The sequence below is a fragment of the Bos javanicus genome, chromosome 19 (genome assembly GCF_032452875.1).
Source record: "Bos javanicus breed banteng chromosome 19, ARS-OSU_banteng_1.0, whole genome shotgun sequence".
NCBI lineage: Eukaryota > Metazoa > Chordata > Mammalia > Artiodactyla > Bovidae > Bos > Bos javanicus.
In genome coordinates, this window is record NC_083886.1 from 63,262,286 (window position 1) to 63,279,854 (window position 17,569).

At 56.5% G+C, this 17,569-nt stretch overlaps 1 protein-coding gene across 3 annotated transcripts in view; it reads left to right on the forward strand.

Annotated features, from left to right (window-relative positions):
- Positions 1 to 14,398, forward strand: part of FAM20A (FAM20A golgi associated secretory pathway pseudokinase) — a 40,279-nt gene extending 25,881 nt beyond the window's left edge. For all 3 annotated transcript variants that reach the window (XM_061393009.1, XM_061393010.1, XM_061393011.1), the window contains 10 exons: positions 3,472 to 3,656; positions 4,518 to 4,568; positions 6,039 to 6,117; positions 8,519 to 8,611; positions 9,484 to 9,599; positions 10,244 to 10,424; positions 11,226 to 11,335; positions 11,806 to 11,887; positions 12,592 to 12,651; positions 13,801 to 14,398. In XM_061393009.1, the coding sequence (XP_061248993.1) occupies positions 3,472 to 3,656; positions 4,518 to 4,568; positions 6,039 to 6,117; positions 8,519 to 8,611; positions 9,484 to 9,599; positions 10,244 to 10,424; positions 11,226 to 11,335; positions 11,806 to 11,887; positions 12,592 to 12,651; positions 13,801 to 14,065 (1,222 nt within the window). In that variant the 3' untranslated portion in view covers positions 14,066 to 14,398. The remainder of the gene's footprint in view (positions 1 to 3,471; positions 3,657 to 4,517; positions 4,569 to 6,038; positions 6,118 to 8,518; positions 8,612 to 9,483; positions 9,600 to 10,243; positions 10,425 to 11,225; positions 11,336 to 11,805; positions 11,888 to 12,591; positions 12,652 to 13,800) is intronic.
- The last annotated feature ends 3,171 nt before the right edge of the window (positions 14,399 to 17,569 follow it).

Sequence of the window (17,569 nt, forward strand, 5' to 3'; positions counted from 1 at the left end):
TCTCCAACACCACAGTTCAAAAGCATCAATTCTTTGGCGCTCAGCTTTCTTCACAGTCCAACTCTCACATCCATACATGACCAGTGGAAAAACCATTGCCTTGACTAGACGGACCTTTGTTGGCAAAGTAATGTCTCTGCTTTTGAATATGCTATCTAGGTTGGTCATAACTTTCCTTCCAAGGAGTAAGTGTCTTTTAATTTCATGGCTGCAATCACCATCTGCAGTGATTTTGGAGCCCAAAAAAATAAAGTCTGACACTGTTACCACTGTTTTCCCATCTATTTCCCATGAAGTGATGGGACCAGATGCCATGATCTTAGTTTTGTGAATGTTGAGCTTTAAGCCAATTTTTTCACTCTCCTCTTTCATCTACTTTAGGTCTTCCTTTAAAGGTAAGGCTACTTTGCCAGGAATATCTTGGCTGATATTATACATAGCAATCCTCTGTACATATAATATTTTTTCATATAGTGATATTTACTGTTGCCACATTAAGTTGCATTTTTAGAAATCTACTTTATTTTTTTCATTGGGTATAGCAAACAGGGGTAAAAAGCGGGTAGCTTCTGTGTTCACCATTTTTTTAAAATCCTTATTTTATATTGAAGCAGTGGTAAAGAATCTACTTGCCAATGCAGGAGATATGGGTTCGATCCCTGAGTGGGAACAATCTCCCTGGAGAAGGAAATGACAACCCACTCCAGTTTCTTGTCTGGGAAATGCCACAGACAGAGGAGCCTAGTGGGCTACAGTCCATGGGGTCGCAGGGTCAGACCAGCTGAGTGAGTAAACAGCGCAGTTGAGTAGCACTGTTGTGTTGGTTTCAAGTGTGCACCAAAGTGGTTCAGGTGTACACGTGCGTGCACCTGTCCTTTCCCAAATGCTTTTCCCACTTAGGTGACCACAGACTCCTGAGCAGAGTTCCCTGTGCTATACAGTAAGTCCTGGTTGGTCACCTCTTTTTTCACTGTTATCTTTGCAAGCACACAACCCTAGTCAGAACACAGGTCAGCAGGCTGCAAAACGGGCTCTCCTTTAGGGGAAAAAGCCCCGATATGCACCATTTGCCAATTGCCGTGCTGTAAATTCTCTCACGATGGCATTTGTCAAGCTCCCTGTGCAAGTCAGCTCAGGCAGTCTCTGCTGGTTGTCCCCAGGGAACAAAGGGCACACAAACATTTCTAAAAAAAAAGATGACTCTTAGCAGCTCTACCTTAACCATTAAAAAACAAACAAACAAACAGGCCCAGTGGGAAGGATCCCCTGACGCCCTCTCTCCCTCTGCCCCTGCTCTGCCCAGGTTGTGGGTCAGGCTCTGGCAGGGGCTGAACAGCTACCCAGAGAGTCCTGAGTCCCCACCCAAAGGTAAACATGGACATTTAAAGAGCAGCTTGTCCGCTGTCACAAGTGACACTTAATTTGCCACGTTTATTTTTCTGTTTGGAGGCTGGAACCCTGACTGTTGTTATAACCAGAAGCCGTCAGCTCTCACCTCCACTTAAGAAAACTCGACCCCGCCCCCCTGCCCAGTCCAGTCTGGCCGCGATCCTTGTCTCTCTTTCTCTGAACTTCTTCTCTGAGCTGCCCGACCTCAGGGAGCCTGACGCAGTTCAGGACTGGGCAGCCTTCCCACCAGGCTCCCGGCAGAGCTAAGCAGTCCCAGAGTTTTAGCCTCAGAGCAGCCTTGGGAACCAGAATAAAATACAGATGAATGTGAATAAAGTAAGCAAAAGCTGGCAGGTGTGGCCCAGCAGGTAAACATCAGGGGCTGCCGCAGTTTAACGGGTCACATTTCAGATGACAGCAGCAGGAGCTCAGGGACCCCAGGACCAGGTCACAATCGGATGCGCACTGTGGCCTACAGGGAAGGTGAACGGGATGCAGAAAGTCAGCCTGGAGACCGGCCCGTGCGGTCCCTCATCCGATATTCAGAAGGCTGCAACATAGGGAAGGAAGCTATTCTGCATCAGCTCGTGGGGTAGAGCCAAGATCCGCGGGGGAAGCTCTGGAAAGATCTTGGCTCAGTTTTGGAAAGTGCTTTCTCACAGAGCTAGCCTGATGGATTGGGCTACTCCTGGGTGTAGCCCAGGAGGAGAAGGGGTGACAGGGGAGGAGATGATCGAATGGCGTCACTGATTCAATGGACATGAATGTGAGCAAGCTCCGAGAGATGGTGAAGGACAGGGAGACCTGGGGGGCTGCAGTCCATGGGGCCGCAAAGAGTCAGACACGACTGAGCAACTGAACAACAACTCTGGGTGTTGTACACCCCCTTCACAGGAGCTGACCAAGTACAAAATAGACAACACCTTGGTAGGAATGTTGTAAGTGGAACAAGGCACTAAGTTCAAGGGTCTTTCAGATCACTCCCAAGAGAAATAAGGATGTAGCAGGACACCCAAATCCTGCCCCATCAACCCACATGACCCTCACCGTCACTTAACTCGCCAGATGACCGGTACCGCCTTGCCTTGCCTTCCAATCTGAAGGGCTCCATCTTCCCACGCACCCATCTGTTTATCCACCTTTCCTCCCCGATCCTCAGGTACGCCTGTCCCTTGCCTGCCTCTTGTAGTTGTGTGCACCTTGTCCCCAGTCCCAGAGCACGTCTCCTCTTCAGTCCAAACGCCACCCATGTGAACCCCCTGAAGTCCACTTTCTCCCACCTGGGTCTTCCTCTGACACTTGGCCACACAGCCGCCTGTCCCTTCCCCAGCAGGTCAAGACGTTTTAGTCTGAACATGTGTCTAGCAGTTGATCTACAACTGCCTCACATTTGCTCTGAATATTTCACAGACACGCAACTCGTCTCCCAGACGAGACTCTGAGCCTCTGCACTGCAGTGGTGCTGTTTTTCACTTTGCTTTTTTTGTGCTGGCAGAAAATTTCCTGAGCAGAACAATCTGTACATGGCTAATTAATTCTTCTTATCTTATAGGACATACTAATTAATCTAACTCAGCTTCCAGCTCTCCGTACTGACCCTGATCCTCATCCTTTTCGTTGTCACCAATTACCTTCTCTCTCCTATCTCCTGCCTCCTAAGGTCAAGAAATCACTGGGAAATATAAAATATAGACTTTTTCGTGGCAAAGTCCAGGAAGAGGCCCAGGATCACTCCCAGAGATACCAGATTGTATGAGGCCCCTAAATTTACTCTCAACCACACCCATGTCCCTCACAGCATTTGTCAGTGTCTGTGGTTAGGTGCTTGTGTATGTGCGTGTGGCACTGTGGACCTGTCGGGCCGTTTCACTCACTGGATTGTAAGCGCTCTGAGGGCAGGGAGTCTGGTGGCCGCTGTGCCCCCCCACAGTAGCTAAGCTCATATCGAGCCTCGTGTATATTAGATGCCTCGTGATCTTGCTGAAGGAACGAAAGAACGGATGGAGCGTCCAGATGCGGCGCTCCTGCAGGCCTTTGCATTCTCTTTCCCCAAAACTGAAGAAACACTCTTCACGCTTTCAGACGACGCAAGATGTACAAAGAGCAGCTGAACCTCACATCCCCGGAACCCCCAGTGCAGCTCCGCCAGGAGGCCAGCTGGGTCCAGTTCCACCTGGGGATCAACCGCCACGGCCTGTACCCCCGGTCCAGCCCCGTCGTCAGCAAACTCCTCCAGGACATGAGGCACTTTCCCACCATCAGCGCTGGTGAGCGTCACAGACCAGCAGGGAGACTTTCTCCCCGAGAGGCTGGGAAACCACCTCAGGCTGGGCTCCAGGGTGAAACAGTAGAGGGCTGATTCTGACACTCAACAGAGAAATAAGAAGAAAAACACAAACATTGATCTTTTAACCTTTGAAAGAGCTCTTATGGCCATGATCTCATAAGGGAGGCACAGGAGGTGTCTGTACCTAAAAAGGTGATGTCACTGTTGATCCTGTTCGCCTTTCCAGTCTGGCCACTGTCTCTCATACAGTGATCTTATGATGTAGACCAGGGGTCCCCAACCTCCTGGCCACTAATTGGTACCTCCTGCCTAATCAACAGTGGCATTAGATTAGAAATAAAGGGCACAATAAGTATAACACGCTTGAATCGTCCTGAAACTATCCCCCCCGACACCCCTAGGTGGGTAGAAAAATTGTCTTCCACGAAATTGGTTCCTGGTGCCAAAAAGCTGGGGACCACTGAGTATAGACAATGTCATTGCTGTTTCACAGATGGGAACACTAAGCCTCAGAAAGCTTAGGCAGCCTGGCCGAGGACCCAGTGGTGGCCTGCTGTCTCAGGTCACAAGCAGTACGCCAGCCTAAGGGACACACTGAGGGATTTGCAGACTCCAAACTATTAACAGCATCGGTTTCCCCAACAGGCGTAGCTGGAATGTCCATTGAAGGGCCAGGGAGCACGAGGTCAGGATGGAGCAGGGTGGGAGATTGCAGCCCCAAATGGGGCTCGGGGAGACTCCCTATGGAACAGTCAAGGGCCCCAGGCCGCCTCCCACTCTCCCTCCTCTGATGTCTGAACTAGAGTTGATGTCCTCACAGGCCTTCTCATCCTTTTTGCAGATTACAGTCAGGACGAGAAGGCCCTGCTTGGAGCCTGCGATTGCTCCCAGAGTAAGTGGCCTGGCCCCGCCCCTGGCCTTGGCCCCGCCCCGCCCCTGGCCCCGCCTCATCCCTGGTTCCTCCCTAGCCATGGCCCCGCCCCTAGTCTTGACCCCACCCCACCTCTGGCCCCGGCCCCGCCTCATCTCTGGTTCCTCCCTAGCTGTGGCCCCGCCCCTAATCTTGACCCCGCCCCACTCCGTCCCCGGCCCCGCCTCATCTCTGGTTCCTCCCTAGCCGTGGCTCCGCCCCTTCCCCACCCCCTTACCCTGGGAACCCGGTACCTGGCGGCAACCTGGAGGTCCCACAGGCCTCCCCAGGGGACCAGGTAGCGAGCGGAGGGGCATGAGCCCCCTGCCTCCTCTCCGCACTCGCACAGAAGGGAAGGTGGGCCCAGTCGGGCGGCCTGCGGCCCCCACCCAGAGTTGTCGCGGGGTCGAGGAGCTGATTAGAAAAGCGGAGTCTTGGTCTCCACTCTGATTTTCTGAATCAGAATCTGGGTTCTCACAAAATCCTCGAGGGACTGGAGTACATTTTCAGAGTTAGGAAGCCGTGGGGCAGGGAAGTGTCTGTCAACCCGGCGACAAGTGACAGTGACCCGGGGGGGGAGGGGTGGTCAGTGGCCTGGGGGAGGAGGCCCAGGCGTCAGCATGGCAGAAACCCTACAGCGTCTCACGCAGCCAAGCTGACTCCCTGGGGTGAAGATTCATGCAGGCCAAAGATGGGCCTGGGGTGCAGTCCTTGGGAGGGGGTGCTCTGTACTGGGGTTCAGACGTTCACAGACACTGAGGCCACAGCCAGTCACCATCGGTCCAGGAACCTCCTCCATTGGCCTCAGTGAACTGAACACACGTCAGAAATGTCCGTGTGTCCTAACTTGTCAAAGGCTTAAAAGACACAAGATTGTAGGGCCTGGGGCTTCCCTGTTCTTTACTTTCGCCCCTGCCATCCGCTGTTTGTTGGAAGGCAAAGGTGAGGGGCAGGGCCAGGGGAGTCAGGGTTAGGGTTAGGGAGTCAGGAGGCAGCACGCGCCGGCAGGGTCTCGCAGGGGCCCCTCAGGTGTCACGAGGCCCCATCACCGCCTGGGTGTCCAGTCTTACTAGGAAGAGATGTTGGTCACAAGTCCAGTGCGACGTGACAGGCGGCAGGTTCAGAGTCTCTAAGGCAAGGCTGAAGCAGAGAGGAAGAGGTCAGCTCTTCTCAGGAAAATGTCCTTTTGGGATTTTCAGAGAGTGTCCCTCTGGGGAAACCTGCGCTGTGTGCCCCTTTCCGATAACAGCAGTAAAAGTCTTACCTCGAGTCCCTGGACACTCTCCATAACCTGACCGGACTTTACTCCGCAGGCTTTGAGAGCAAATTCTAGTCTTTAGTGTCTCAAGTGAGAGAGAAGAGAAGAAACGGGCTGGGTTTGTGGGATGAAGAAGGGCCGCAGCCCGAGCCTGGGCCCAGAAGCACCGTTAACCCCTCATTATTCCCGTGCAGTCGTGAAACCCAGTGGCGTCCACCTCAAACTGGTTCTAAGGTTCTCAGACTTCGGGAAGGCCATGTTCAAACCGATGAGGTAGGTGACTGCTTTCTGCACCCCCACGCCCAGCTGTGGCAGCCATAATAAAAATTTAATCTTCATTTTATAAAGCTTAGTCCCAAGCCAGAGTATCATTTTAAAATGTACTTCTTGAAAAAGCATGCATTTTTTTTCTATTAAGCAATGTAGACAGAATTTGTCCCTTTTTATAAAAGGAAAGTAGAAATTTATCTTTGGGTAATATAAATGATGACCACAGAGATTATTTTTTTAATGTAATATAATACAGTACAGAAGTGAAAGTCTTATTCACTCAGTCATGTCAGACTCTTTGCAACCCCACGGTCTGTATCCCGCCAGGCTCCTCTGTCCATGGGATTCTCCAGGCAGGAATACTGGAATGGGTTGCCATTTCCTTCTCCAGGGGATCTTCCCAACCCAGGGATCAAGCCCACATCTCCTGCATTGCAGGCAGACTCTTTACCATCTGAGCCACCTGGAAAGCCCATAATACAGTACATACAATAAGAAACCTGAATATTCATTGGAAGGACTGATGCTACAGCTGAAGCTCCAGTTCTTTGGTCACCTGATGTGAAGATACAACTCATTGGAAAAGACCCTGATGCTGGGAAAGATTGAGGGCAAGAGGAAAAGGGGATGACAGAGGATGAGATGGCTGGATGGCATCACTGGTTCAATGCACATGAGTTTGAGCAAACTCTGGGAGACAGTGAAGGACAGGGAAGCCTGGTGGGCTGCAGTTCATGGGGTCACAAAGAGGCAGACACGACTTAGCGACGAAACAACAACCGTAATAAATACATCCACGCTAGTCAGGCTTTGGGAAGTAAATGATTTTCAAATTTAAAATCATGCCTCAATGTGCCGTGCAAAGATGAAATGATGATTCAGAAAATCCAGAAGGGCATCCGAAGGACCGTATATTCTTTTTTCAATTTTTATTTTTTCTTTACTTTTTTTTTTTTTTAGCCTCCCCAGTTGGCTTATGGGATCTTAGATTCCCAACCAGGGACTGAACCCATGGGTCATGGCAGTGAAAGGGTTCAGTCCTAACCACTGGACCATCAGGGAACTCCCAGAGCGTGTATTCTTACATACAGAATTCAGGAATTAAAGCAAGCTCAGGACACACAGACGGTCCTCAGACCTGGGCATCGGGCGATGCTAACGCGTAGCCCAGGGTCAGGCCTGGCCCTGGGAGCCTGTACTTCAAAAGTGGCTGTGCCCTTGAGAGTCCCCACTTTGGGCAGCCCCTTGCTGTGGTTTCCAGGACTGGCTGGTGATTTTCTTTTATGTTTTGTTTTGTTTTTTGAAGGTTTTCTTTTATTTGGACCTTTTCTAAAGTCGTTATTGAATTTGTTACAATGTCGCTTCTGTTTCATGTTTTGGTTTTTTGGCCACAAGCATGTGGGATTCTAGCTCGCTCTGGACCAGGGACAGAGCCCACACCCCCTGCCTTGGAAGGCAAAGTCTTAACCACTAGAGCGCGGGGGGAGTTCCAAGGATGCTGTTTTTCAGCAGAGCGCACGTCACTGTTCCCGGGCAGGTGCTGCTTACTTAACGGCTTTCCACAAAATGACATTTGTTGACACTGACATCACTCTTGCAGCCACCGTGCAGCCCCACGCAGTGGATTATAAAATTATTCCAAGACCGTCCCTCTTCAAATGATTATCGGCGTCCAGGCCAGTCACCGCGGGGCCAGCAGGCAGGGCGCCCTGCACTAGTGGGAGACGCCTTTCTGAGCTTATATACCCAGCAGCCGGCTCCTCACGACCAGGCAGGGGATGCTTTTCAGCGATGCAGTAGAGATTTCTTAATGTTTATAAACAAATATCCTCGACGCCAGCCTCCCTCCCATCTCTGGCAGGGCCGGTCTCACGACCCAGTGGAGGTGCCTCTGTGCGGACGGTGGGTCCATGCACCCAGGACTTTCCTGCTCTTCCAATGACCATCCTGCTGAATCGCATCTCTGGGGCACTTTTCCTTTTATAAGGTTCTGTCTCGGACCCGGCCTCTCAGTCCTCGGCCTCCGAGTCTACCCCACCTCTGGTCTGCTAGCCAACACCCCGTCCTCCGTGTGTCTGCAGGGAAGTGCATTTCTTCACTCTAAACGACTGGGCTTTTCAGAGAATCAGCCACTGTCATCAAAGCGGCTTGAGTGGGAGGCCTGGTGAGGAGGGGGCAGGGGGCTACAGGACGGTCAGCGGCCTACAAGCAGCCTGGCTCCTCCCACTTGCAGGTCCAGCAGAGCAGAGGGGCCTCCAGCCGCTCCTACGTGGGGCCCCTCCCCTGTGCGAGCTAGGAAAGCACAGATGCGCATCTTCTTTCCAGCCAGTTGCCTGTAACAGCTCTGCTCCCAGGCTCCCGCCTGAGGACTGAGTCCAGGGCCTGACTCCTCCCTTCCTTCCAGACAGCAGCGAGATGAAGAGACGCCCGAGGACTTCTTCTATTTCATCGACTTTCAGAGACATAACGCGGAGATCGCCGCTTTCCACCTGGACAGGTAGCGCTGGCCCCACGGAGGTGGTGCTGGCTGCAGAGGCCAGTCGCGAGAGGCGCCCCAGCCCGCCCACCCCCGCCTCCCCACTCCATTCCTCCTGCCGGACTTTCTTGGTGGATCCCAGTGATGCCTTCAAACCCAATACAACCCATCAGCCCCGGGGATCACAAAACACAAGGCCTTTTAATGTAACAAGGAGTGCTTGGTAAGGAAAGGAGCCCTGCCAGGCTGCCTGTGGCTCAGTCTCCTGACCTAAGAGTGGGGAGAATGCACCCCCTGCCACTTCCCCATAGTGCCTCCTGGCCTGTGAAAAGGCGAAAGCGCATTCCCGAACTTCCCAGCCCCCTGCCTGCCCATCATTCCTGGCTGAGGTGTGGTCTGGGGACTGGCAGCCCAGCACCCCAGTCCCCTCCCTGGAACTTTCCAGAAACACAGAATCCCAGCCTCAGCCTGGCCCCGCTGACTCAGAGGCGCATCTGAACAGGATTGGGGGTGACTCATGTGCACACGAGCGTGAGGAGCTCTGAGCCAAGCACGGGGTCATGCTGGGGTTTGCCCGGAAGGGCTGATGGGATAGAGTCCTTCCCCACGCCCCCAGCCCCTGGGGTGCACGCTTGCCTTGGACACTGAAACCCCCACCCTCCACTGGGTGCAGTCAGGAAGGCCCATCCATTTCTTTATTTTTTTTGGCTGTGCCTGGGAGCTGGTGGGATCTTAGTTCCCCAACCAGGGATAGAACCTGTGCCCCCTGCAGTGGAAGCACAGAGTCCTGACCACTGCACCGCTGGGGAGTTCTCAGCAGGTCCGTTTCTAGTGGAGGCCACTTCTTTCAGGCGGTCATCCCTCAGACCTCAACAGGCCTCCGTCTCTTTCAGGATTCTGGACTTCCGGCGGGTGCCGCCAACCGTGGGCAGGCTGGTCAACGTCACCAGGGAGATCCTGGAGGTGACCAGGAATGAAATCCTGCAGAGCGTCTTCTTTGTCTCTCCAGGTGGGCTTCTGGCAAGAGCGTTTCTCTGGGTCTGAGAGCGTGGGCTGTCGTACGGTCTGATCTCCTGCCAGCGGTCCCCTGTTCCTGGGTGGCTGCCTGCCACCTGCAGATGTGGGCCTCCAGACAGTCACACTCAGTGACCTGTGGACCGAGACGGCTGGGTGCCAGGTGCCCGTGCGGGCCCTGAACTCTGATGCCGGCAGCCCCGGAGGCAGATGTCACGTGTCCAGACAGAAAGCAAAAAGAGACTGCGAGTGTCAGTCACTCAGTCATGTCCGAGGCTCCTCTGTCCATGGGATTCTCCAGGCAAGAATCTGGAGTGGGTTGCCATTCCCTTCTCCAGGGGATCTTCCTGACCCAGGGATGGAACCCAGTCTCCCGCACCGCAGGTAGACTCTACCAGCTGAGCCACCAGGGAAGCCCCCGCTAGTGTGGGCATGATGCAGTAGGCTGGGCCCACAAGTCTCGACTCCGACAGTTGAGAGGTGGTTCCCAGGATGCGCGAGTCTGTGGTATCCCCCACAGATGGCAGAGGCCATGTCTTCTCCTCCTGCCTTTTCCCGAGACACGAGTTCAGGGATCCCTGGGGCAGGAGGATGGTGCCTGCTCCTCCTCTGACTGTCCTCTCCTCCTCCGCCCTCCAGCGAACAACGTGTGTTTCTTCGCCAAGTGTCCGTACATGTGCAAGACGGAGTACGCCGTGTGCGGCAGCCCGCACCTGCTGGAGGGCTCCCTGTCCGCCTTCCTGCCGTCCCTCAACCTGGCCCCGAGGTTCTCCATGCCCAGCCCCTGGATCCGCTCCTACTCGCTGGCCGGGAGAGAGGAGTGAGTGGGTCCTGGGACCAAGGGCGCTCACCTGGCCTCGGGAGGCCCACCGCTGTCTCCGCCCCTCCGCCTCACCCCATGTGCCTGCAGGTGTCACTGCCGTCCCTTTAGTTCACGGATGGTTATAAAAAGCCCCCTGTCTACCCCGTGCTGGATGCCCGGGGAGACCGAAAGGACAGCCCGGGGTCTTCCTTCGAGAAGCCCCCCGGTCCAGCGTGGGGGCAGAGGGCAGCCAGGCTGTGAGAAGGCACAGATGCCCATGGGGGACCCGGGCTCCCCAAGGTGGTTGTTCCTAGGGCCTGGCCGGGCACAGAGCAGGTGCTTAGTGAACGAGCCGACTGGATGAATGGGTTCATCCCTCCAGACTTCCAGCCGTGGTGGGAAGAGGAGGGAACAGGCAGGACTTCTGGGGGCCGTGGAAGATCCTTAGGGACTCGTGAAGGCTGAGGGGGAGCCCCCCAGATGAAAGGGACCTGGGGGCCTTCTGGTGCACAGAGAGTGGCAGAGGGTGGCTGGCGGGGGCTGCAGATGGCTCGGGAGACAAGAGAGCAGCAGCCTAGAGGCCGTTGGAGGGCGCTGCAGAGGAAGCCGGGCCCAGGCACGTGGTCAGTGCAGCACCTCGCTGGGCCGGTCACTGTGAAAGGTCTGGAGCCTCCTCACGCAGCGAGTCAGCCGCTGCCGGGGGCCCTTACCCAGGTCCTCCTGGGGGTCCCCACGGGCCCCAGCCCGGGCAGGAGCGGGGAGGCAGGGACGTGGGGGAGGTGAGGCCGGACTCCTCCACCCCGGCTTTTCCTCCCCCAGGTGGGAGGTCAACCCCCTCTACTGCGAGGCGGTGAAGCAGGCGTACCCGCACAACAGCAGCAGCCGCCTGCTCAACATCATCGACATGGCCATCTTCGACTTCCTGATCGGTGGGTGCGACGCCGGGGACCCCCTGTGACCCTCCCACAGGAGTGAATGGTTGTCCCATCTGGAGGGGCAGACCCACCCGAGGCCGGGCGGGGATGGAAGTCGTCCCCTTCACAGTGGCAATGTGGGGCGAAGGTAGGAAGTGCAGCAGTGGGAGGAGCCAGGGAAGGGACCTGCCATCTACCATGGAAGCCCCCGGGGGATGGGCAGGCTCGGGAGAAGGGCAGGGGTGCAGGCCTCCGCCCTGGGGGCCGGTGAGCTTCTGGAAAGGCAGGGAGCCAGACCCAGTGCGGGCACTGGGCAAGGAGGGCCAACCTTCCAGGCAGGTATTAGGACCCCAGTGGGCTGGGGCGGCGGGATGGCCCCGGGAGAGAGGCTCGGGCGGGTGCAGCCTCGGCCCCAGAGGGAGCTGGGAGGCGGGCGCCGTGTCCACAGGCCCTGGCCTGGCCCCAGCGCCTCGCCTCCTCCACAGGAAACATGGACCGGCACCACTACGAGATGTTCACCAAGTTCGGGGAGGACGGGTTCCTGATCCACCTGGACAACGCCCGGGGGTGAGCACGCCCCACGCCCCCACCCCGCGGGACCTCCGTGGTCACGTCCAGGCTCCCGACCCTCCTGGCTCCTTAGCCTTTGCTCTTTTTTCTTTTTCGCCGCTGCTGGTTCTTTGTTGCTGTGACGGCTTTTCTCTAGTGTGGAGAGCGGGGCTGCTCACTGTGGTGCCATCTTTAATGGGCTCTAGAGCACCGCGCTCAGTGGTCGTGGCTCCCGGGCTCCGGGGCCCAGGCTTAGCTCAGTAGCTGTGGCACCTGGCCTTAGCTGCTCCCCGGCACGCGGATCTCCCCAGACCAGGCATGGGCCCCGCGCCCTGTGCGTTGCCAGACGGACGCTTACCTGCTGCGCCAGCAGGGAAGCCCTGCCTTGGCTCGTCTTTGCTGAGGCGGCGGCCTGCGGCCCTCTCCCCCTCTCCCTCCGCGTTCACCGCTGGCCGCAGAGCGCCCCTCTCCTCCTGTCAGCCTCCACCCTCGGGCTGGTGGATACAGGGACAAATGGGCGCCATTTTTGCCTTCTCTGGAGGAGGCTTGTGTGACCTGAGGAGGAGAGGGGCGGGAGGGGCAGCGGCCTCGAGCCCGGCGTGCACGCGGAGCCGGGTCCATGGGCCGCGCAGCGAGGGCGGGCGGGGGCAGGGTGGGGGACGCGGGGGAGGGGGCGGGGGCGGCTCCGCCCCACGAGCGCCCTCTGTCTGTCTCCCCCGCAGGTTCGGCCGGCACTCCCACGACGAGGTCTCCATCCTGGCGCCGCTCTTCCAGTGCTGCCGGTGAGCGAGCGTCCCCTTCGGGGCAGCTCCGGTGCCCACAGGGCTCTGCAGGGCTCCACCCATTTCCGCTGCTCTAGGACATGAGCGGGCGGACGACAGGAAGCTGGGTATCTCCTGTCCCTTAACTGCAGAATTGCCCCCGCAGAGGGAGACTTAGGGCCTGGGCTTTCAGACCTCTCAGCCGCCTGCCTGCATCCTTAAGCCACGCAGATAAGCATGCGCTCACTCTCGCCAAGCCTGGTGGCCTCTGCTGTGTCCCGGCTCACGTAGCTTGTAAATACCGCTCTCCTGTCACCGTCTAAGCAGAATCCTGACTCAAGTCCTATAAGCGCTTGTCGGAAGAGAGGAAGCCCCCAGGCCTCCATCTGGTCAGCACGTCTCCACAGCATCCCTGACCGCCTCCAGCCTGGCTGGCGCGTTAGCAGGCCGGCCAGGACCACACACCTGCTGGGCAGCAGCGTCCAAGGCTGAACAGAAACATGTGGCTCACGGGGAGCAAAAGTGTCTCCGTTCCCTGCTGGAGCCTGAACTTTCTTCCTCCACTTCCTGGGGTGACTTACACGTATCCCCCTCCCTGCCACCCACCTCCTGAGCAAGAAAGGCAGGGGTTGTGTGTGATCGAGGCTAGGCGCTTAAGTTGCTTACATGTGAGTCCAAGTCACAGCCCCACGTAAGAGAGATCGGAATCCTAAAGGTTGGCCTAACCCCATTTCAGAATCTGATACAGAGAAATCAGAACCATAGAGCTGAGCGGAAGCAAGGTGGGGCCAGCAGTGCCCACGGCCTTTGAGAAGGCTGGCACCCGCGCCGTCTCACCTACTGGGGGCTTCTCACGTTGGCTTCAAATTTCCTGGGAAAGCTCTCACTCAGCACTTGCTTGGATCCCCCAAGAAGCCCCGGATGCCTGGGGTGCCACAGTTGAGAGTCCGGACGGCTCGGCAGACCACTGGGCAAGGACCGCAGGGCGCTAACCGCCACCCCATCCAGTCCCTTCTTACCGGGTGTCATTCAAGAGTGCTCAAGAAGGCGCTGGGGGAGGAGACAGCTCTGCAGCATGAGCCCCCCAGAATGGGTAGTGGGGAGAGAAGGAAGTTCGGGAAGCTTCTCCCTTTACTGTTACTAACTGGGTTTTTTGACTCTGTCCTCCAGGATAAAGAGGAAGACGCTCCTCCACCTGCAGCTGCTGGCCCAGGCCGACTACAGGCTCAGCGACGTGATGCGCGAATCGCTGCTGGAGGACCAGCTCAGCCCCGTGCTCACGGAGCCCCACCTCCTCGCCCTGGACCGCAGGCTGCAGACCGTCCTCAGGACTGTGCAGGACTGCATTGAGGCCCACGGGGAGCAGAGTGTGGTGGCCGACGGCCCTGTGGGACAGTGGGCCCCAGACTCCAGCCGGGCTAACTCGACGAGCTAGGGGCCGGAGGAGGCACACCCCGGAAAGTGGACCAGAGCCGCGGTGGACTCTGAGTGTGGACCACCGCTTCCCCAGGGCCCCTGTCCAGGCTGGGGCCTGGGTCAGGAGCTCACGAGGCAGGCAGGGCGAGGGGATGATTCTGAAAGAGCGGAAGTGTGACCCAGCGAGCCTCCCTCCTCAGAGCACTGGCCTGGCTCCCCTCCCCTGGGAAGCTCTGCTCCATCGAGGCCACAGACACCTGCTGAGCCCACTGGCAACCTGGACACGGGTCTGGCCTGGAAGCCCGGCTCCCAGGACAGCATTAACTGTCACAAATAAAATGGCAGGACATCGGATGGACTCCTCCAGGTGTTTATTATGGCCACAAGGAGGTTCCTGATCCACACAGAAACATCTGGTGTCTCACAAGCAGACAAAGAAAGAAACTACTCATGGTGACTCTCCAGCTGGTTTAAAGTGCACTTCACTCTATTCACGCGCCAATCACTGTGGCCCCGTCTCAACACAGCCGTCCCCTGTGATCTCTCAGATGTGTATCACAAGAGGTAAACAGAGGGATCTGCTCAGGGTATCCGAAAAGGATGTTTCCATCTCAGAGTAAACACTGACTGAACTGGCATCAAGGATGTCGGGACTGGCGTCAGTAGCTACAAAAGGCAAAGCGAGGGGGTCCTGCAGTGGGACAACACAAGGCCAATCCGGCAGGGGCACGAGCCCGGCCTGGAACAGGGCAGCCGGGGCCCACCCGGCCCACCAACCAGTGCTGGCTCCCGTGAGACCTGGCAGTGCCCCCGCCAGTCCCTGAGGGCAGCCGGGGCCCACCCGGCCTGCCAACCAGTGCAGGCTCCTGTGAGACCTGGCAGTGCCCCCGCCAGTCCCCGAGGGCAGCGGGCTGCCCGGAGCAGTCTGACGCTCTAGATGCCCTCCCCTCCGCCACCCGCTCAGACAGGGCTCAGTCCACTTTACTTCCTAAGCCTCCAGCCGTTTTTGGGACTTACTGTCTCGCCAGCCTTGTCTCTGCTGACCTGCTTGCGTCTGAATAGGACGTTTTCTCGCTCACTCCGCAGCCCGTGACAGCACACGCGACGGGAGTGGACTCACGCTGATCGGTCAGCAGGTGACAAGCGCTGCTGTCGTAGGTCGGCTTTTCTGGTGAAGGCCAGAGGCTCAGATGCTCGTGATGAGCGGGGTAAGACTGAGGCTGAGGCGGGTCCCAGGTCAGCACCTCTCTGGACTTCATCCAGGACCTCGGGGGTGCGCCCAGGGACGGCCCCAGGGGACACACTCTAGACGGGCTTCCGGCCCCCCGGGGCCCCCACTGCCACGCCCCAAGGTGCAGACACCACGGCCGCTCCCCGAGCTCCCGCCACATAGACAATCCCCACCTCATCCTGACTGCCAAGGAACTGAGGGGCTCAGAGAGGTGAACTAAAATCACACAACCTAGGGGGTCACAGCTGTGCCAAAGTGTTTCTTCCACCGAACACAAAAATGCACCCAGCTTGTGAAGCTGTTGTTTGTTGACTTTACAACAAAAATCAGTCTTCAGTAGAGGGACCTTAACCCCAGAGGCCTGCGTCACTGAGGCGTCTCCCTGCCCCTGGGGCACCCACCTCCCACTTCTCCTGCTCTGAGCCAATGTCTCCTTCTGGAGTGGGGGGAACCAGGTAATGACACACGGAGGGACAGCCCGGAAACACGCAGGCAGGGGCGGCCGAGGACAGAACCGACGGTCTCAACACCCAAATGGCAGAGCCCCAGGCAGGTTAAGCCCAGCTCCACGTCAGGCCAGCCTCTTGTGTTCAGGTGGCCGCGATAATAGACGCTGGCCTCCTTCACAAACTCAGAGTAACAGAACCGAGTGAGACCCGTGTGCCCAGTGCCTAGGTGCCCCGACTCAGCTGTCCTAAACACACCATTATTCTTTCAATAACATCAAGACTCCACTATTTGTCAAAAACACCATAAAACAGAAGACCCCAGTCTTGGGACTATCAGGTTCTTCCCACACATCCATGACTAGAAAACTCTTGTCTTTGTAAGAACCTTCTGTGTTCTCCTGTCATTACCAATGGCAAAGTGAAAACATGAAAGGGAACAGACAGATTGTGAGCTGGTGGAGGGAGAGGTCTGGAGGAGCTCAGCCTCCCCCAAACCTGGAGGGCATCTGGGCTTAGGACTGTAACAAGTGTAGCTGCTTCTCTTATTGGTGGTGGTTTAGACAGAGGACGAGATGGTTAGATGGCATCACCAACTCAATGGGTGTGAGTTTGAGCAAACTCTGGGAGATGGCGAAGGACAGGGAAGCCTGGCGTGCTGCAGTGAATGGCGTCGCAAAGAGTCAGACACGACTGAGCAACTGAACTGCCACCACCAAAAAATGGTAGACAGAGTCACCAGAGACAGTGAGTCGGGGAGACAGCTGTTTGCTCCTATTAGAAACATGGGGCCGCAGGTTCCCCCGAGCCTCTCATTACACTTTTGCCCACCAACCAACCCGTGATCCTTTGCTGTGTGTGGGGTGTGTGAGCACCTCAGCTACTACTGTTGCTTCATGAATGCTGAGCTCGTGGCCAACAGCACTGCAACCCACGCCTGAGAGAAGGTAGTCACACTCGAGAACACGAGCCAGAAGCTGACAACTCCTCTGGGGCCATTTTAAACAGCGAAATAACCAACAGAGCAGCTCAAAAACACCAAAAAAAAAAAGGGCATTAAGTAGACCAACAGGAAGGGCGCTGGATCACAGACCTAAGTCTGAAAGGAGGCAGGGTGCCGCCTGCCCCGGGCCGGGCATGTGGCGGGCAGGAGAGCGTCTCCTCCGCCCCGCTCTGGCCTGGGCGTGGCCGTGACAGTGCTGCAAGGGCTAAGCTGGGGGTACAGACACGTCCCAGCGAGCAGGCAGGTTTGCAAAATGTGCAAATACAGCTTCCGTGAGGAACGAGGATCAACTGCGATGACTCTAAGGTGAACAAAGGCGATGACAAGCTCTCCACCTAGTGGTGACTGGGGAAACCACAGCGCTGCTTATCTACACTGGCAGAGCTTTCACAAAAGAACAAACCCTCGTCATCTGGGGTTTGGGTTTTAGGCTGCATCAGGATGAAGTCACAGCTCTGCACCACAGACTAGGGAGGGCCACAGACCCTGAACCACAGACTGTGCCAACTGTGAAGAGTCTGCACTTCACAAACTTGTCCTTCAGCAGCAACACTGGCTTCTGTGTAAAATTCCAGGGGTAAGAAGGGAGAGATTTCCGCTTCTCCTCTCCAGGCTTCCCTGGTGCTATTACGACAGCTACTTGGGGGTCACATTTAATGGTGATCCAGACGCTGCTTCTCAGTGCTGTTTCAGCCCACCTAGAAATACACTTGCTGGGGCCTAACAAAAATACAGAACGGGTTCAGCTGTCAATTTGTGGTTGGAGAGAAGGCAATGTTAAGAAAACTAACATCATACACCTTCAACTTCACGACATCAATACACTCACATCATTAAAGAAGG